At 41.5% G+C, this 22,500-nt stretch overlaps 1 protein-coding gene across 1 annotated transcript; it reads left to right on the top strand.

Moving 5' to 3' along the window:
- The first annotated feature begins 524 nt into the window (after positions 1–524).
- ssr2 (signal sequence receptor, beta) lies at positions 525–21,471 on the top strand. Its single transcript, XM_079653346.1, has 6 exons — positions 525–671; positions 1,297–1,457; positions 4,683–4,781; positions 17,518–17,626; positions 18,233–18,310; positions 20,974–21,471. Exons 2-6 carry the CDS (start codon positions 1,297–1,299, stop codon positions 21,082–21,084), a joined length of 558 nt encoding a protein of 185 aa, XP_079509472.1. The 5' UTR covers positions 525–671; the 3' UTR covers positions 21,085–21,471.
- The last annotated feature ends 1,029 nt before the right edge of the window (positions 21,472–22,500 follow it).

The following is a 22,500-nucleotide window of genomic DNA, read 5'->3' as shown; positions in this document are numbered from 1 at the left end:
GAGGGACTCGTCGCAGGGAAACGACGCAAGTGAGGGACGCAAGGAATCCATTTAACCGAAGTGAGAAGGGCCCCCGGTCTCAAGTCCGATCCCGGTCCCCCCCCCCCCCCTCTCAACCAACTTCCTCCTGACTGCTTTTCTGTTTTGTTTTGTTTCTTTGTTTCTTTTTGTTTTTGTTTTTGTTTTGTTTCTCTACCCTCCCTCCCAAATGTAAACCATCTTTGGGTTCAAGAAAAGCGCTATAGAAATACAATTTATTATTATTATTATTATTATCAAGTCAGCACCGCTGCAGACTCGCTGTTTGAGGGCTTGATAGCCCACTCCCCCTCCACACCGCTCCACACTCGTTGGTTTGGAACAGCATGTGGCGGACCCTCCGCGCGAATGCGCAAACAGAGGGGTAGTGTGTAGGGGTAGGGTGTAGGGTGTAGGGGGCGGCTTGGGATTGGGCCAGAGACACCGACACTGCCGAGTGGCAACTAGAAATAAATTGCTTTATGAATAAACGTGTCTTGCCATACCGCCCCAAGGCAGCAGGGGGCGCTACCGCCTCCAGCCCTCCGTAACTTCCCTGTCAGTACACGTCATGCAAATAGCAGCTTTGAGCTTCTGAGCATGCGCGTGTCCAACTCCTTCAATATCCGCGACTCGCACAGCAGCAGAACACGGTAAGAGTCTGCTCCTCTATTTCTGTTAACTCTTCAAATTGCTTTCATTTTATAACTTGATATTTTATAATGACATTACTGCCTTAGTTTGTGTAGTGTAAACGCAGACCCTGGGCTTCGTTGTCCAGTTTAACTGGAGCTAACGATAGATAGCGTTGTGACTCGTATTGTACACGTATGCGTCAGGAAGTGTCATCCCTCAGCACTGACTTCTAAATGTATTACTTTTACTTCAAATATTAATGAATGCTCTTTTCCAACACTAGTACTTTGATTATTTTCTACAGATCAAGTTTGATCAAAATAGCTCTTCAAAGCTAGCATGTTTCTTTTTATAATGCTGTTTAACCTGATAACTGGGCTATTTCAAGTACAAATTGAGCCTTCCTTACCGTCTTTACATAGTTTAATGCACGTTGTAATTGTATTATCTTTTTTTATTTAAATATCCCGGGGTTTCTTAATTTTTTTCATTTGTTGTCCCCCTGAAACAGATGTGTAATTTGTGACACCAGCACTTTAAATGAAGTTTGATCGACTGATATGTTGACCCCAAACATCCCAACCTTGTAGCACTCTCTGCATTGTTTGTCAGATTGTAATTGTTGATGTCTTCTTTTCGAAGATGATGAAGACGCTTCACGTGCTTGTGGTCCTGGCTCTGCTGGCCCTGGGCTCCGGAGAGGAGGGGGCCCGTCTGCTGGCCTCTAAATCTCTGCTCAACCGCTACGCTGTGGAGGGCCGAGACCTCACTCTACAGTACAACATCTACAATGTGGGCTCCAGGTCAGCACTGCCATATATACACCTCTCTATAACCCCTTATGCAAGACACCCTCATTCAAGATTCAAGGCTTTATTGTCATGTGCACAGTAGGTACAGTGTAGAAATGGCAATGAAACACTTAAGTTCCAAGCTCCTCCAACAGTGCAAAATGAATATATATATTTATAGGAAATAGAACGGATAAATAGTGTAAGAGAATGTTTTGAGATGTGCAAGCAAGTCCACGCTCCATATGTTAGTCCCCGAACAGACCTAAATATGGGGTGTGGAATGGTACTTGAAGAGGTCCCAGTTCACCTCCTGGGCCCTGCCGTAGTGCCCTTGAGCAAGGCACCGGACATTTAAATAGTCCAAATACAAAGAGTCAACGGTATAGACTGTAAGTCCTTACTGTGACATGCTGCAGCTATTGATGAACTGTTTGTTATGATTGATTTCCCAGACATAGCTCCCCTAAAAAACTAGAAAGGGTTCCTTCCACATCTCCTACAAATCCTGCCCCCTGTGAAGCACAAGAGCAGAGGATGTTAGTGCTCTAGTGGCAGAGTACATCAAAGGGACACACTAGGCTCATCTCAATTGAATATTTCGCCTCCTCCTTTCCCTCACTCGTCCCTTCCTTGCGTCTTAGCCCCGCCTCCGTAAGTTGTTTTTCTAGGTATAACATTTCATTAAAGTTATTATAATCATAATAATTAGGGGTGCACCGAATGGGAAATTCTTGGCCGAAACCGATACCGAAAATAGGAAACAGTTGGCCGAAAACCGAATGCCCAAAGGCCGAAAATGATTAATAGAAATATATATATATATATATATATATATATATATATATATATATATATATAATGTATACATATAATGTATACATTTTTTACCAATGTTGTTCAGCTGCCTGATTATGGAAAAATAAATGATTATGGCAACTTAACTTAACTTAACTTAACTTAACTTAACTTAACTTAACTTAACTTAACTTAACTTAACTTAACTTAACTTAACTTATAATCACTATTATGGGTACATTAATTCCAAGTCAAGTGCATTTTCTTTTCTCTGTAGGATAACTACAACAAAGTGCATTCAGAACAAAGCCAAGGTGCTTTAAAACTACATAAACATCTAGGCCTTAGGCCTACTACAAAATAGTGTAAATAAAGACTGTAACAGCCAGGCCTTCAACAACAACAAATGCACCTATAAGTGCATGCATACAAATGTGCAAACTGGATAAATCCACATGAATGTAACTATTTACAAATGAAATTACAATTGAATTTCAAGAATCTGTAAATAAGGCTGTCTGTCCTCATAAGCAAAGTAGTAAACATTGTATAAAGATACATAAAGTGAAAACTGGATACAAAATCCACAATCAATTACAAATTAAATTACAATTTCAAGAATCTGCAAATAAGGTGGTCTGTCCTCATGAGCAATGTAAACAACATTGTATCATTTCGATACCGAAAGTACAATATATTGAACACTGTGCTGCTGTCATTTCCCCCCTAATGATAACCTGAGATGGTGAATTATAACTCACAATGAAAATTGTTCAGGAAAGTGGGTATAGAGTAGACATGTAGGACTAGATAAGCTTATGATAAGCCAGCCTTGTCTACTTATTAAGGAAAAGTGGGAGGTTCTTTTTAATGAACAGTAGCTTTTCTGCTTTATCAGCCAGAAGTCTGTTCCTCTTCTCATCAAGCACATGAGAGGCAGCGCTGAACAGTCTCCCGCTGTCAGTGCTTGTGATTTGATCTTACTCCGCATATTTGTCCGGGTGTTTTGATTTCAAGTGGTGGAGTAATCCCGAAGTGGTGAAAGTCTGCAGTTACACCCCCTCGAGAAATTTCAGCTGAACACGTTTTACAAATCGCAATCCGCGCCTCTTTCTCTGATATTTTTAAATATCTCTAGCGGCAGACATGTTGACTGTGAGCCAGCCGCGAGCATGGTCGCGCGCCGTGCTTGTCGCCGCGTCTTGATTACGTCATCACAACAACACGTCAGCTTACCAACGTAACCCTGTTCTCTGACATTCGGTGATATTTTTTCGGTGCTAGAACCCTTTCGGCCGAAAGCCGAAAGGGCCTTTTTAACCATTTTCGGCCGATAATTTTCGGCGGCCGAATATTCGGTGCATCCCTAATAATAATAATTGATGGATTAATTTCCTTATGGTATTTTAGCTTGTTTCAGATCAGCTTTTGTATGTTAATATTTAATTTGTCCTACAGAAGAGAGATACAAATCACTTAAATATGTATTAGTTCTGCTACCCGTATTTATATCCTAAATGTTTGACGTTCTGTGGGTCTACCACACATGCATCAAAAACTAAAAGTAAGAACTGTAAGTTATTTTATAATCAAAACATTATTATTGTATTTGTAAGTATATTTCACACACTTTAATGTTTTTATAGAGTATGATCTCCTCATTAATTTAAGAGATTTTTGACTCTTAATGAAGCTCTTTAAACATTTAATGACTCTGATCTTCCTTTAACGGTCAGATCAGCTGCAGTGAGCAGAGGTTGTGAAGGTGGGGGTGGAGCTCTGAGTCAGATCAGCTGCAGTGAGCAGAGGCTGTGAAGGTGGGGGCAGAGCTCTGAGTCAGATCAGCTGCAGTGAGCAGAGGCTGTGAAGGTGGGGGCGGAGCTCTGAGTCAGATCAGCTGCAGTAAGCAGAGGCTGTGAAGGTGGGGGCAGAGCTCTGAGTCAGATCAGCTGCAGTGAGCAGAGGCTGTGATGCTGGGGGGTGGAGCTCTGAGTCAGATCAGCTGCAGTGAGCAGAGGCTGGGGGCAGAGCTCTGAGTCAGATCAGCTGCAGTGAGCAGAGGCTGTGAAGGTGGGGGCGGAGCTCTGAGTCAGATCAGCTGCAGTGAGCAGAGTCTTTGAAGGTGGGGGCGGAGCTTTGAGTCAGATCAGCTGCTGTGAAGCTGGTGAAGTAGTGAAAACACTTCCGCATAGTCTGCTCTTGTGTATCCTCCCTTTCGTCTCCTCTGGAAGCCTCCTCCCTCGTCCCTCCTCCCTCACCCCTCCTCAACTCCTCCGTGTGCATTTCAGCAATTGGGACGTCCTTCAACATGGCGTGTCTTGATCGATTTCCGGGTCAAGTCCCGTAGGAGGGGGAGAGAGGAGTCGAGGAGGGACATTGAGATGAACCTACTGTTGTTGTGTTGTCCTCTAATGTAATGTCCTCTCTCTGTCTCCACAGTGCTGCTCTGGAGGTGGAGCTGTCAGATGATTCTTTCCCCCCTGAAGACTTTGGAATCGTTTCAGGAATGCTGAATGTGAAATGGGACAGGATTGCACCGTATCCTTAAATCAAGTTATTGACCGTGCTCTCCCCCTACAGATGTTGGTGCTATAGGATGAAGTCAGTAATGGTAGTACAGTGTTTCCCCTAGGATGGAGTCATAGCAGCGGTGCCAAGGCACATGGGCCCAGCATAATGTGAGCGCGTGGAATTTTTTTGTGTGTGCGAAGTGCGCCCCGCCAATTTGTTTCTATGTGTCTGCCAGCACAAGAAAGGATCTTGAGGCCTAGTACCAGGGCTGGTTCTAGACTATTTGCTGCCCTAGGCAAGATTTTATATATAAAGAATAAATGAAAAATCTCTACAAAAGACAAATACACTACAAAAACCGAAACTTATTGACATAGGTAATATACGTCAATATGGCTTCAAATGTATTCAGTATTGTATGAACAAGTTTGATTTGGGACGTGGACATCACATCCTCTAGGGGGGTCCGGGGGTATGCCCCCCCCCCCCCCCGGAAAGATGTTTTTGAACATTTTAAAGTAAAATGCTTCAATCTGGTGCACTTTGAGCACACAATTACTAAAGACTAGATCTAGGGGGTACAACTCTAAAACACCCATATGAAAAAGATTGGTTTACATTTTAATAATCAAATAAGTATATTAACATAACCAATAACCTACCATAGCCAATAACAAATAAATGTAGCTTATTAGGGCCCGAGCACGGAGCGCTAGGACCCAACGGCGTCCTAGCACGAAGTGCGAGGAAACCTATTGTTATTGGTGGAATTATTAGGGCCAGAGCATGGAGCGATAAGACCCAACGGCGTCCTAGCACGAAGTGCGAGGAAACCTATTGTTATTGGTGGAATTATTAGGGCCCGAGCACGAAGTGCGAGGAAACCTATTGTTATTGGTGGAATTATTATTATTATTTTTATTCACCATCTTTCCTGTTTTTGAGGCCTTTAGAATGCTGACAAAGTTGTATAATTTTGCACGGACGCCAGGACCGGTAAAATTGCAACATTCTGGAGTCAATGGGTTAAAATATTCCAACGTGCTCAATAGCGCCACTTATCAAAATCCCATTTCGGAATAAATTTACAAAGTCGCACCGTAACTCCGAATGACCTGACATTTTGCACACATATCCGGGTGGACCTGCTCTACAAATAATCCTCTTGGAACCCTAAGCTCCGCCTACATTTTTTTCTTCTAAATTAGCATAATGTTCAAAACGGTTAAATATTCACTTAAATTTCAATTTTCAGTTCTTCAACACCAAACTTCATATCCCGCATCGGTGGAGGGTCAGACACATTACCGTAGAAAATGAGCATGTTAGGACGATAAATATTGCCGCCGTCAATCAAAAGGTACTCGCAGAAAGGCGGGGCTTAGAAAGAAATGCTCATAACTCATCAACAATGTATCCAAACAACACAGATTTCGGTAGATAGGTTCAGACTGTCTTGGGGAATAGGCACACTAAAGCATTTTCATTTTGGACTATAGGGGGCGCCAAAAAATCCACCAATTTATAACTCAAGAGCGGATGGACTAATTATTTTTATTTATTTTTAGACATACTCTCAGGGTGACTACAAACTCAGATTTAAAATGTCGCAAAAAATTCAGAATGTGGGCGTGGCCTATACATTTTTTTTAAATTGCGATAGCATAAAATGAGCTTCGGACGCAAAACTTGGGACACACGTCAGAGCCCACGACCTATTCGAGAATGTAAAAAAAAAAACGTAATTTTTCAAAAAAGCTGCTCACTAGCGCCCCACAATACACAATAGTGTGGTAGTCACATATAGTTTCTTAGAACTTCACGATTTTTGGCACAGACATTCCTCATGGAATTGCGGACATATTTGTCAATAGATTCCATTAGCCCCGCCCCCCCAAAAGTCGGTCATTTTGAAATATGTGCGTTTTTCAGCCATTTTAAGCACATTCTTGCAAACTGCTCCTAGGGGAATGATCGGAAAAATTCCAGTCCAGGACAAGTTCAGCCCCTATCCAATATGATGCCAAATTGAGAAGAACATTTTTGATAGCTCAATCGTGAAGGTCGTAAGCTAACTGCGAATAAACCATTTTTGACGATTTACATGTTGCAAATGACTCCAAACTACTCCTAATTACTCAAATACAGTTGTTCCAATATTCACGAAACGCTATATCTACATTACTATTATGATTGCACACATATGTTAAATTGCCTTCCATTAGCCCTGCCCCCCAGGAAGTCGGCCATTTAGAAAAATGTGCGTTTTTCAGCAATTTTAAGCACATTCTTGCCAACTCCTTCTAGGGGAATGTTCGAAAAAATTCCAATCCAGGACAAGTTCAGCCCCTATCCAATATGATACTTAATTGCGGAGCACATTTTTGAAAAATCACTTGGAGGTCGTAAGCTAACAGCGAATACACCATCTTTGATGATTTACATGTCGCAAATTACTCCAAACTGTTTGCATATAGTTTTTCCGATATTCACGAAACGCTGTATACACATTGCTATTATGATTGCACACATTTCAAATTGCTTTTCATTAGCCCCGCCCCCCAGAAAGCTGGCCATTTTGAAAAATTGAAGTTTTTCATGCATTTTAAGCACATTTGTGCTAATTCGTCATTGGGAAATGATCGGAAAAATTCCAATCTAGGGCAACTTAAGCGGATATCCAATGTGATGCAACATTGCGAAGGAATAGTCGATCGCTTGAACATGTAAGCTAATGGAGAATGTACAATTTTGACCATTTATGTCACAGACTACCTTAAGCTACTGAGACCTGCCTGTCTGCCTGCACCATCAACTCTCTCACACACACACACACACACACACACACACACACACACACACACACACACACACACACACACACACACACCCCCAACCTACCACACACAACCACACCTACACATTGTACAACAAACACAAACAGCTCCTAAAGCATAACTAAATATCAGGCTACAGCCCTTGTATATTTTATTATGTGAAGCACTATATGTTTTCATGAAAAATATCAACTGTTTATTTGTAGATATCTCCTAAAGCCTACAAATAAAGTGTGAAATGTAGGCCTGTTACATATATTATTGAGCGATATATATTATACACACTGTTCTGCTTTCTGCACTGACCTCAGCAGCTGTTCTCACTGTAAACATCGCCTCACAATGAAAGCATAACCTAACATCCAGGGGAGATGTGATTAGTGAGTAAACAAACAAACGGTAAAGGGCGGAAAGTCTGATGCACATTTGATCATCTTGAATAACTTATCACAACGGGAACAGTTTGCAGAGCTGTGCTTCGTTGACATCCAGCCATGCGTCACGCCTCTTTTAAACATCACTGTTGGCTGAAATCGTCTCCGGAGAATACTTCAGTGTACCCTCGGTTATAGCTCCTCCAGAGACACTCCTCTCTCCTCTAAATCAGTGTATCCTCGGTCACGGCTCCTCCAGACAGCCTCCTCGATAATCGATCCTTGAAGAGCCTTCAGAGAAATTAGTTTTCCTTCCAGACGGCGCGCCGACATCCGTTTCCGGGTTGCTGCAGGATAACCTGGGAGTCTGGGACGCGAAATTAGAGAAATGACAAACGGCTCATTTCCGAGGACTCGCGCGCGTCTGCTTGACGCCGGGGGGACCGGCCGCCCTCCCCGACAGGCGCACGGACGCGAGGGCCCGCTCATCACTGCGTGCACAAGTGCGACCGCAGTTTTAATTTAATTTTTGTTGTTCATTCATATTTTATTTTACCTAGTTAACATTTATTTATTCATCCTATAGTATACATTGGAATGATTTCAAACCCTGTTGTTATTTATCCTAATAATTATAAAGGAGTGCCTTGGAAATATGTGTTTACATAATTTGTGGTCAAAACGTTTGAGACCCACTGAAATAACTTGGGGTGCATTCACACCTAATAGTCCGCTCTCTGGTGCGCACCAGACCACAGTTTGTTACATTGTTTCATTTTTCAGAAGGTTCGGTTTGCGTTCACATGGGCAGAACTCAAACGGACTATAAACTTATATATATATTAGGGATGTGCATCTCCATCACTGAGGCCGATGCGATGCGCACCTCGATACGTTGCCACGATACGATACATTAACGATACCTTTGAAACACCAGGCGATGCGATACGATACGATTCACCCCTGTTGCGATACAGTTCAATACGATTTGATTCAACATTATGCGATTCGGGGCGATACGATGTGATTCAACACGATGCAAAAATAATGATACTTCAATATGGTACGACAGAGGATTTTTGTTTTATTCCTTATATGCAGCAAATCATACATTAACAAAAAAGTGCTTTACATATTTGGTACTGCACATCCCATCATGCCGTTTATTTTTTTACCTTTAAAAGCTCTCCAGAGTACAAGTGTATAACACCTCACAGTTAAACAATGTAAGGATGCATTGCTCATGATTAACAATGTGCAAATAACAGCTACCATAGAGCAATGCCCATACAGCTGCCAGCCTGATGTGCTTAACACTCAGAGGCTAACTCACCAGTGAGCAGAAAGCAGTGGTTTCTATCTGAACAATAAAGAAAACAAATAACCTTTCACAAACAGGTATTTCATAACTGCTTACAGTAAGGAAGACATTTAAATTATTATTGGCCGTCACAGGCTGCTGTAAGCTAAACACCTCTCTGACAGAACACCTCACTGCGTGATTTAACTCATGTGTCTCACTTTCAGGTTTCTCTTTTCAGCCGCAGACCCCACGTCGCCTCTTTATGTGCGTTGCTAAGTTCCTCGTACTACTTGTGTACTTTAAAGCGGCTCGGCATCGTTAACAATTTGCGAGTGATTTTTCAAGTTGACCGTCTGTAGTAATAGTGCCGCGCACATATACCATCAGGACGTTACTGATGGGGTGCGGCTGCGGAGTTATACTGTGTGTATGCAAGTCCGCATCTAGGACGGATCTATGTATCATGGCTGTAGACCTGTTAAGTAATAAAGATACCTCATACAAAGGTCTACGGATACCTTATTAGTCTCCATGACCTGCGGTCAACTATATAGCATAAAAGACTATTACACCGTCTTTCTTGAACAATCCGAAGTGTTGCCAAACGTTTGATTTGTAGGTATTTTTCGGTGCGCTGTGTTTTTCTTTCTCCTCAACTTCCGTGTGTGTTGATAACTGAGACTCTCGTTCTCCGTAGTGGCGAAGCAAATATCAAAGATCGTCTCTACTGAGCGTTGACAAGATAAGGGGATTTTATATGAATGAATCGTTTTTTTACAGATGCAAAGACACTACGCAATCGATGCATCGCGAGTTCAACCCGGTTCAACCCAAACTAGCCGATGTGCACTCTTTCAACCGGTGCACTCGCATCTTGAACGTTTATACCGGTGCACCGATGCGAATCGGTGAATCTTAACATCTCTAATATATATATATATATATATATATATATATATAAACACAAGTCATGTGCACGGAAATGCTGTTCAACCATTGGTCAGACATTAAGGGGGTAAAAACGCAAATCCCGGCAATTTCTACCGTAGCCTCCGCCATGGAGCATCGGCAGGTTATTCTCATGCTGCTGTTAATCTGGAGAGCAACAGACACTAGCGGCCCGTGCAAATGATTATATAATCAGACAACGTCCGTTAAAAAACATTATAACACATATAATGAGACGTTCTGCAGTAAGGAGGGGCATTTCACCGACGACAGGTGTTCTTAATATTATGTAGTTGACGGAGCATTTTTACTTTACACGACACTGTTCAACACTTAATTCTGCTTCACTGTTTAACTAAACAACCGCGGATATCTTGAAAGACTCTTTCGCTAAAGATTTCTAAGACATCCGCGTTCTTTTGACACGTAAATAATAGGCTTCCTATGTTTTGGTGCGGACTGCGTTCACACCAGCAATGAACCGCTCCAGAATTCGCAAGCAAGCGCTCCGAGACCACCTATTTTAGCGGACCAGAGTCCAGTTGTTTAGTTCACTTAAGAGGTCTCGGATTGTGTTCACACCGACCCAAATGAACCGCACCAAGCGGCTGAACGCACCCTCCGACTAAAATTAACTATCTAAACACTCAAGAGTCCTTTACCTCACTGAGCCTCTCAGTCTGACAGGAGAGCTCTCCTCCACCCTGGTTGTTGAAACATCTACTTCTTATATCCGTTAGAGCAGCTAGCACCAGATTCTAATAACAACAGCACCGGTACCGGTGCGCCCTCTCTCTCCCTCGCTCGCTCTCTCGCTCGCACTTTGGCTGTGAGCTGCGGGTGCCAGATAAGCCAACATCCCTCACTTACAGCGCCCATTGTACAGGGCAAATAAAAAGTGTAACCGGGGTGAAATGGGTGTTACATTTACTTAATTATGAATGTTGTGACATCAAGGCCGAAAATTAGGATGAGCACCAACGGTCAAAAAATATTTGTTCCCCTCCCAGAGCTACCAGGGCAGCGCCCCCCAGATCTGGCGCCCTAAGCGACCGCCTATGTCGCCCAACAATCAAAAATGAAAAAGTGGCCCTATTGGTATATAGGGGAAACACTGTAGTTGGAACTAACTGACTGAGACTGATTCCTCTGGCTGCCATTTTTAGCATTACAAACCTATACTTTCACAAAAGGCATCTTAAAGTCAGCAGGGAAATTAGCCTGACGTCACAGACAAGCCAGCATGTGAATAAGAACACACACTTGTTTAGCACATGATCCAATCACTAAATCTGTCATTGTCACTAAGAAGAGAATTGGGTTTTAAGGTTTTACTGAATTGTTTTCAAATATTAGATTAGTTTCAACTTTATTGTCTGTGCACAGAGTACAAGTACTAAGAAATCGAAATGCAGTTTGCATCTTAACTGTGCAAAACAAGCAGTAAAGAACAGAGTTATTCAGAGTATAATGTTAGTATGTACATCTGAGAGTATGCACACCGTGAACAGTAACGGCCCCTCTACACTACAGGCATCAAAAAATCTTGAAGCTGGGCGTGTCTGAAGCTTGCCGATTTTTGACCAACAACGTGACCAACAACCAATCACATGAATCTCCCGCCCCTGACATACAAAGCAATAGCAATGTTCAAACGAAGTAAACTAGATATAAACTCTCCAAACAGGCGAAAAACCTACCAGTTTCACCCACTGTCTCTGCCACCTCCCTCCATGCCTGGTTCCTCCGGTTTGTATCCCGGTAAATAGTTCTGGTCGCAAAGAACCGGGTGATTTGGTACCGTAATATCTCGTTTGGAATATGAGGAAATGAACTGCGGTCTGGCTCTCCCAGCTTGCACGCGGTTTGATTGGCTAGCGCTTGCACTGGCGGGATTTGCATAAACGGGATTTGCATAAACAGGATTTGCATAAACAGGATTTGCATAAACGGGATTTGATTGGCTGATGCCAAGCATCGAGCCTCAAAAGTTGAACATTGTTCAACTTTTGATGCCGATAGATGCTCGTGATGCTTGCAAACCATGCCATGCTCCCCACAATGCAGTTCGGCGAAGATTAAAAATCTTCTACGTCACCCCATTCAAGTGAATGGGCGAAGCGTTGAAAGCATTTTTCGATGCCTGTAGTGTAGACGGGCCGTAAGGCAGTATTAATATTAGACATCACACTGGAAAGTTGATTTGAATGAAATGTTTTATGTAAACATATGTCACATAATCTTAGTTGAACCTAATATTTTTTGTTTAAAGAGCAACTTGCAGGTTAGAGACACCAGTGAATAAATGTGAAGGAAAATGATGAATACACTGGATTTTCAAAAAAATATACAGAAATATACACTACAGTGACATCTGGCGTCGTTTTAGTAAGACATTTTTACTTCCGCATAAAAAAGCCTCCGCACGTGACCTCCCGCGTGTGACGTAACATGGGGGAGAGCGGTCGGTCTAACGCAGGGGTCGGCATCCTTTTTGATATGAAGTACCATTTATCAGCGTGCCAACGATTGAGATTTATCAACGGGGGGGGGGCGGTTGAGGAGCTTGAAGCTCGTGAACTATCGGCAGGAGGGCGGGGGAGCCTCGCTGAGGGGAAGCAGTGGGTGGAAACATTTAAATAATTGGTTTAAACGGCATAATAATAAGGACGATCGTCCGTTCTGTGATTTTCCAGAGCACACGTGTTATGATATTAGGGTAGTGCAGAGTGAGATGAGATGGCTGTCCCTTTAAGAGAGAGAGGGGTGTGGCTTGTGCATGTGTGTTTGTGGATGGTAGAGCGACAGTGAGGGAACGTGTGTATGTTTCTGGAAGTGAAAGGAGGAAGCAGAAAAACAGAGGTCTGTGATGTATTTTGTGAAACAGAAGAACAGCTAAATAAATGCAACGGCCTCCCAAGAAGAGCTCGCCTCTCTCCAGTCATTTAAGCTAAAGTGGGTTATTGAACCTGAAGCTTGTTGCTTCTGCCCTGCTCGACTACGGTCTAGGAGCCGACAGGAAAGTGCAACACACAGATGGCCAGTCCGCCCCTTTGTAGCATATTATTTCGATGAGAGATGAGCAAATCGCCACTGGGCTTTCAACTAAATACACAGCCACGCAAAAACTGCGGCATTTGTACAGCTCCTTATGGGTACTGCAATTAGTGAAGTGCTTTCCTCCGTGGTGAAACGATCAGCACTGCACCACGGAGGAAAGCGGCAGAAAGTCACCTGGAGTTAAAGAGAGCGGGGCTGCGTTGCGTGCATGGCTTCCTTCTGCAGGTAACGGGGAGACGCGCTCTGGCGGCGGTCTCGTTCAGGATCCGAAAATACAATTTAAATATTTTGCACACTTATTCCACTTATTCCTAGTGTGCCACTGGTTTTGGCACGCGTGCCAGGGGTTGCCGACCCCTGGTCTAACGTATGAATAAACATGGATCACAATGCTAGTTTTGACACAGAAGAGGTTGAAAATATATATTCGAATGCATATGATTATAATTATGAGCCTACTAGGCGTAGAGACCAGGAGCAGCCAAGTATTAGAAGAAATAACGGCCATCTGCGAGAAATGGAGCTGTGATGTGAGGAGAACCAGCAGAGAACACAGCAGCTGTCTTGGTGAGTGACCGGCGTTAGCTACAGTTAATGTTAGCTAACGTCAGTCACATCACAACATTGTAAAGTTAGCTATCATATATCAGCCTATAACTAAAGTAGTATTGATAATATAGTAACGTTACTGGCAGGACTGTTGATACTGATCCATAACAGAAACTAATGTGCAAGTATCAGCCGTATCTCGCGTTACCTAATGCAACTCCACACTACCTTACGGTGCTGTGTACCGGAGAGAGGGAGAAAGGGAGGGAGAGAGAGGGAGGGAGGGAGGGAGAGAGAGGGAGGGAGGGAGGGAGGGAGGGAGAGAGGGAGAGAGAGAGGGAGAGAGAGGGAGAGAGAGAGAAAACTGCGGATTGGGCAGAGAAGGAGTCCAAGAAAGTTGCTCCCCCATGTGACGTAATATGACGTTAAAAAAAAAGCAGTTTTTAGTAGCAGAGCTCAAAACGGGTCCTTTCCCTCTGAATTCCTGCCCTTATGTCTTGTAAAACATATCAAATCCTGCATTAACATTTTTAATTGTAATTTTCAGGCAAGGTTAAAGTCCATGTAATGTCCAAAATAAAAGTTATTCTGTGTTAATAAATCGCTTCATCACTTTCCACTGTTTCATTTGACATATCAACATCAATGATTCTTTCCATAAATACCCCCCAAATAACATGAAATGTGTGCCACTTTCCCGTGTTATTCCGCTCCGGTAGCGAAAAGCTTGCCAGCCATTAACCCAGCTGTGTGACGTCACACGTGGCAAACACCAGCCTCGTCTAGATTGTTTGTTTTGTATCCTTCCGCTATTTTCGCTCAACATATGTGTAACCGGACCTCGCTAAACTTTTTTTATCTAACAATTCATGATGGGGAAGCGATGTGTAGTTGTGAGCTGTGAATGTTTCCTGATTGCTATAAACATTGATCATGGGTGCTGGAAGATTGTGCACAAAACTCGGGTCAGAATTAAGTTACTACAGGTGTTATGCCAGCTTGAGCTAAATGTCACCAGAGTACAGTGAACTTGCCTAGTGACTGAAATATATAAAAGTTGAAGTGAAATAAGTAAGGCCAAAAATGAATTACGTCTGAATATCTTTATTATTTTTACCACTTTTAATTATTTGTGGGCTCGCACATATACCAAAATAGACTAATGTACACTGCAATAAAGATAAAATGTTACAAGTGAAAAATTAACAAAAGAACCCTTTTTTATTTATCAAACAGTAAATTAATACAATCTTACAAATTTGTGATTTGGAAAATGTTGTTATATTTACATGTTTCTTTGGAAAAATAATATTGTAAATGATGTACTTTGTAAATTATTTACATCATGCGAAACCATTTTAACCAGTTCAGCTGCATGACTTATGTCAAATTACAGATTTGGCCATTGAAATCCCTGATAGCGGCCTCCCGGCTCAGGGTAAGTCTTCCGTATCTCGGTTACAGCACATGCAGCGGGACTCTGATTTTTGGGCCGAGTAGGCCTACACCCCAGCACCAACGTACAAACTGTCGATAAGCTGTATATCGATACTTCCTAATGAAAAAAAAGTATACAGATTATAAATATATTTGGAGAAAAATAAAATGTTATGTAGTAGCCTACTATTATGTAGCAATTGTTACAAATTGGCTTATAACATGATATTTGTATTTTACTTGTACAAAATAAATATGAGGTTATACATGACTGCCTGACAGAATCATAGACCTCTTATATATTTCCTCACATGTGTAGTTGTTTCTTTTCTCAAGCATACATTGAACTTGCATACACAGAAAAAATAAAAGCCAAGCTGTTTTTGACTGCTTGAAAGAGTTTAATGGTATCTTTAAAAGTGTACCATATCTGTAGCGACTAAAAGTATTATATGAAAGCAAAGCTGCAATAGGCAGTTGGGTCAATCAATATTTACTTACTGGTGTAGTGGGCCATGAACTGCTCTGTGTTGTTGTTTGTATTGAAGATACGCTATTTTCAGTGTCCAAACACTGAGACAGCCTTCTCTAAAGCCTGGGTGGCTAATAATGCACCTTGGTTTCTCGTCGGTGTCTTCTATCTGGCAGAGTCCTGCACGGGTCTGATTTTCAAGACCCGCTCCCGCCCCGCACCTGTGACGTGCAGTACCGAACCCGCCCCGCTACCCGCACATATTGCCAATTAGTCCCGCAACCCGACCCGACCCGCCGGCACATGATCCGCAACCCGACCCGAACCCGCATATATATAAGCAGTGACAACGTGCAATTATTAACACACGCAGTTGCATATTTGGCTCAAAAAGCCTGGGATGTTGTTTATTTTCTCCATCTAGGATGACACCAAAAGCCTCCCAGACGTTGGATTTTGCTCTTGAGGAAGAGTTATTGAAAATGCTGTATTCTCCGCTATAGAGAGCTTCACCTCAGCCATTCAGAATGTGGTGCGCTCAGCAGCAGATAGATGCACTGCAGAGGTTATGATTATGCTCGGTACCGCGGAGGAGAGGTCTGAGGATTTAAACATTAAACTAAATTATTATTGTTTAAATATATTTATTATGCAACACCCGCAACCGGACCCGCATCATCTTTGTTTTACCCAGAAGCGAACCCGGAAAAAAGCGTTTGAAAAAATACCACCCGCAAATCACCTTTTTTGCGGGTCACCCGTCGGGTACCCGCGGATACCCGACCCGATGCAGGACTCTGCTATCTGGTCAGTAGGTTGCAAACTGTCTATTTGTTCCATCACCTGCCAGATCTCTCTGCAGCATACACATTCATCTGCAGTGGGCATGCTTTCACAGCATTGACATGTACACCTGAATATTGTACATAACATTAAAAAACAAAACAATATCTGCCGGACGTGTGAGGAACAGATGACAAATTAAGATCGACATTTAGTGCAGGTCAAACTAAATAAAACAGAATTTACCATTCAGTATTGCCGACTCGAGTCTCGCCGGCTGCGGAATCCGCTTCTCTTTCACAAGTTTCTGCCTCGTTGTTCGATTGCTGGGCAGGAGGCTCGTACTGATAAGGCAAAATGCCTTGAAGTGAAAGGCTAGCTGGTTCACTCTCTACTTCTCTAACTGAATCCAGATAACCCACTGAATCTGAGCTTGAATGATCGCTGTCGCTGTCGCTGTCTGAAGTTATCGCGTTGCTTGCCATTTGGACTGATTTGATCAAATGGCAATGTTTGCCACGTGTGACGTCACCGCTCGTTCGGGAGTGATCGGGGGCGTACTCGGCAAACTTCGGAACCAACATCGGTTTTTAACGTATATGTCATTTAATTATGACGAAACTTTAAACATTTGTATTTATTTTTATTCTGGTGATATCTAAACTACATGTTAAAAAACACCTGTGTTAGATGCATTACATGGCCTTTAAGCATAAATGTAGTAATAAAAAAAAAAAACCTGCAAGTTGCTCTTTAAGCTTGATATTATTGCTTTCAACTAACCTACAGTTATGTGAAATCTGTTGACATAATACATTTAATTAAAGTCAACGCTTTAGTTTTTCAGTGCAGTATATACACTATAGATCAGGTATAAATAAAAAATTATTATACAGCCACATACAAAATAAATAGGAAAATATTATAGACCGCTATTGGCATTTTTAAATAATGTGTGTGTGTTTTTTCAAGTTGTTGAATTTAACTGTTGACCTTCCAGAGCGAGCAATGTCTCTCACACCGTGGTGCTGCGCCCCCTGAAGGCCGGGTACTTCAACTTCACCTCGGCCTCCGTCAGCTACCTGGCCCAGGAGGGAGGACAAGTGCTGGTAACAGCTGTTTATCATCTCAGTGGATTCATGCAGTGACGACCAGACGGTGTTAGAGGGGCTGGACACATTTGTTTTAAAGGGCATGCCGGCTTTTTTTGTTACTTTTACATAAACCTGGAATCTGAAACCTGGAATAACTACTTTTTACATATCTACAAGAGAAAGGACATGTACCACAAAGTTATAGTATAAAATGTTCGAGATAAGTTACACTGTTCTATTAAAAAGACAATATATTACAGAAACATATACATAAAGGCATTCAGATTAGGCCTCAGAAATAACGGGGAATAAGAAGATGCTGATTTTATATGGCTAAGATGTGTGTGCCAACAAATTAGTTTAACATAATTCACATATGTCATAATTAGGCAAACAATTGTTAAAGCAACACATGCACTTTAGATAATGTGTATTAGACACAGGTTTTTGTTGTTTTTTTGCTTTATGTTCGACAACATGATTGAGTTGTAAATAAAGTACATTCTCAAAAGGGCACTTCTCTTGCAAAAAGGCTGATGCTCAAACCCCCTCTGAGGTCTATCTGTGCACGTGCCTGACTTTGTGTGTAGTGAATGAACCTCACGTGTGTGTTCCCCTCAGGTGGGCTACACCAGTGCCCCCGGACAGGGAGGCATTCTGGCTCAGAGGGAGTTCGACCGACGCTTCTCCCCCCACTATGTGAGTGTTGCTCTCTCTGCTTCCCCCTCACTGAGTGCTCTGACCTGTGGTCATCTCAACCTCTGCAGTGCTTCCTGTTGTGGACACAACACAGGAGAACTCAAACCAGTCTGTTCAATGTCATTATGAAACAGAGCTGTAGTTATTGGATCCCTGCATGATATGGAACATTTCTTAACAGCCTACTTTAAACTTCTTATGAGAGGGGTGGATAATTATTTCTAACCCTGATTTATGTCATCTGACTTATTTCCTTTCATTTTTATTTGTTCCGTTCATGGTATGCAAAACTTAATGTATAATAATTGTTAACAAAACATGTCTCTGTAAACACACCATTAAGCGAAAAGGAGCAGGGAGAAGAAAATAAATCTTATATTACCTGCCCCTTTCTAAAGAAAGAAATAGAAATAGATGGTTTGTCTAAGTAGGATACTATCTTAGGATACTAACTGAAACACTAAAAATACTTATTTCCCACTTAACGGTTAACGGAAAGAAACAAAACAACAACAAAAAACTTATGATGGATGTGTTGTTGAATGATCTGAAATCCATTCCTACTCAGCTAAAAGGCTGTTCTGATGGTCCCACGTAGCAAGCAAAGAAGCTTGGCTCTTGTCATGAGAGCATGGTACAAAATCAAGTTAACCATGAACGTCTTTATTATTAAAAAGTGGCACAATAAACATGTTTTACTACCATGCTGTGATCAAATATATTGTAGATATAAACTGGCCTGCCTGTTTTTAGCTTCAGCTTAGCTTACTCTAATGCAGTCTCATAAAACAGGGCTGTTTTTCATCTCACTGTCTTGTCATTTTATACTGAATACATGTCACACTACTAGAACATGTACCAGAGCAGTGGTTCCCAGCCTGGGGGGCGCGCCCCCCTTGGGGGGGCACCAAAGATCGCAGGGGAGTCGCCAGGACTCAGATGATTTGAGGCCAAATATCAGACTTTTTTTTTTTTTACGTATAATTGTAAGGCAATTTGTCACTAAAAGCCTTGTCTCTACATTACAATAAAATATAAAAAAATTATTGATTAATTAATTTGAAGAAAAATTCAAGTTAGTAGCTATTAAAGGCATAAAAAGACAGAAATGTATAATTCTTTCTTTAATAGAAATGTTTCTTCTGACCGTAAAGTGTCCAAACCAGGCTTTTCTGGATAAGCGCATTTTTAAAACATAGTCATTGTCCGTGCCGGTTTCAGTTGGATTATTTTTCACAGTTGCTCCGATCAGACCGGTCTCCTCCATTTTGTAGATTATTTACGACTTTTGAATCCACATAAACACATCGGCAAAATCCGGCTTACTTTGAGCATGTGTTTTAAACAGTTGCTGTTGCCCCCCCCCAACTTCCAACAGGAGTCATTTGGGGGGCTCTTGGGAAAAAAGGTTGGGAACCACTGTACTAGAGGATATGAATACTAGTGAAATTCCTCGATTCTTGATACCAATACAATGCTACTGTAAAAACCAAACCATAATTCAATGTGCTTCAGCATACACTTAATGGTTGGCAATCTCGTTTTTGTTAAATAGGTAAACGGGTCATATCTTTTCTATATTGGTGTGAAAACATTACTTTTTCTACCTTTTTTCTCACTAAAAGTACATTTAACAAGAATACAATGAACACATCATGATAAGCTTCTTGAAATTGGATTTCAAGTCAATAGACTTCATAATGCAACTCTAGGAGCCTCCAATTACCAGCTGCTGACGGCTCTCTCTGAATAGGTCCCTCCCCCTTGTAACTAACAATGTAGCATCATCAGGGCTGCGTCGATAGTGACTTTACTGTTTCCCAAAAATAATTTTGTATTCTCCCAGGATGGCGTTGGGGTTGATTCCTGAGGTAGAAAACTGAGTACCATCACATTTTGGCATCAACTTGTTTCCAAAATATCAATTCCTCATATATCCCTAATACTTAGAGGCGTTTTTACGTTAACTTAACCCTCGGGTATATCAACACAAAATCCCCTTTCAGAGTGATGCAACATGATTTAACAGCACCACTAACTATTGTTTTTTAGTCGTCCTTACAGAGGGACATGTTATCCTCTTTCTTTTGTTATTATCCTTTACATCATTTGTGTGTGTGTGTACATCACTTTTTGTATTAAGCAGAAACATAATTTGTGTATATATATATTATATTATATTATGTAAAGGACAATACAAAAAGAAAGAGGATAACAATTCATAATCCATACATTTGTATATATTTCTTTACATAAAATGTCATCTTTTGAAACTGAATTGACATGGAGTACTCCTTGTGGTCTACCAATGCCTCAAGGTGTGCATCCATGTACCATCATATTTGACATGAAGGATCAGCAGCTCTTTGAACAGTTCCTCCTTTAGCATTGTGAACAGAAGTGATCCACAGCTCTGAGATCAGTAGGTCATGGAGGGAAGATATCCATTACTTGATACTTGCTTTCCATGGTGTTATGATAATATTTGTAGATATGATGGTATATAAATGAAAGTAGCTGTTGGTTAAAGTGTTCATGGTTATGGAGAGCGAGAAACTAAAACTATGGAGTTACAAAAAGAGTTTTAACAAAAGGTAGATCATTAGAAGAGTACTTCTGACTCTGTTGGCTTTGGTTTGACCCCTCTCATGTTTCCTCCCCAGCTGGACTGGGCTGCTTTCGGCGTGATGACTCTGCCCTCTATCGGCATCCCTCTGCTGCTCTGGTACTCCAGCAAGAGGAAGTATGATTCACCGAAGGCCAAGAAGAACTGAGAAGACGAGTGGGGGAGGGGGGGTGGGAGTCAAAGGCGTTAATGGGCACAGGATCTCTGAATAGCTTAACCCATATTGGGGTTGAAAAGTACAGTGACCAAGAAACGTAATAGTCATTTGATAAAGAAAGCGGCGTCAATAAGAGAACTTTGAACAGGAAGTAGAACATGGTGAACAGTTTGTGGTTTCCAAACCATGACCGTGTACAGAGCGCTCTCTGTTCTCACCTGATGGCTGTTCCTTCAGATCTGAAAACTGCTTCATGTAATAGAACAATTGCAAGTAACACCATTTTGTAATTGTGTAGCTGAATTCAGATTTGAAGTTTATCGCCAGTTATTTAACTTCAAGAGAAATGTAATAAAACGGGCTTTTTTTTTTTCTAAAGCTGTGTCTGATTTATTTTGGGGGTTTTACATTCCTACCTTTACCATGATAAAGAAATAAGAATAATTTAATCCTGTGCTTTGGAACACATCATGCAGTCAGGATATGTGAATAAAAGGCATTGTTGCAGCAGCAGGGAGAAGGCAACTTTAAAGAAGAACTGAGATGAGAAACAGCTTGGTTTCTCTCTAAGCTGTTTGTGTCGTGACTACATTACATTTGGCCTGACGCTTTTATCCAAAGAGACTTACAATAAGTGCAAAAACCATAGAGATTCAAACTCTGAACAACAAGGAAAGTGCAGATATATTCACTTCAAGTCATACCATAGTACACAGACATGGAGGCGTGTGGCGCAGTGTATAGAGCCTTTGTGTTGGGACCAGGGGAGCACAGGTTCAAACCCCACTGCAGTCATCTTGTCGTTGTGTCCCTGATACATTTCACCCCAAATTGCTCCTGTGGGGATTGTGCACAGTATTGAGTATGTAAGTCGCTTTGGATAAAAGCGTCTAACAAGTGACATGTAATGTAATAGTAAGTGCTGTTGAATTATTTACCAGGCCTAAGCTAACTCTTTAAAGTGCCTTTTTTTAATAATACAGTTCTTATCAATTGAATGTTCTGAAGTCTCCAGAAGTGGCTCCACATTCAAAAACTACTTGGGACATAAAAGTTGGTTGGTTATAAAAAGCAAAAATAATTAAACTCTTAAAAAAGACATTCTACATAACATTTACTTTTGATGCTTTAAGTCATCAAGCTGATAATATTCCAAGTAGTATTTAAGATCATTCACAAATTGTCCATTTTGCAGAATATGTACTGTTTTAGTATTTTCAGTATTTTGATGCTAATACTTTTGTACTTTGACTTAAGTATTTGTTTTATCTCAGGACTACTTATTATTATGAGACCATAATATGTTATACTTACAAAGGATCTGTCAACTGTTTCCACCTCTGGTTGTGACTGACACTCTTCATATAGCTCATCTACCTGCTTAGAAAAGCCTCTGGCACTTCAGCT

The sequence above is a fragment of the Notothenia rossii genome (assembly GCF_949606895.1).
Source record: "Notothenia rossii genome assembly, chromosome: 10".
Lineage (NCBI taxonomy): Eukaryota > Metazoa > Chordata > Actinopteri > Perciformes > Nototheniidae > Notothenia > Notothenia rossii.
Note: the sequence above shows the minus strand (reverse complement) of the source record. Positions and strands in the feature narration are given on the sequence as shown.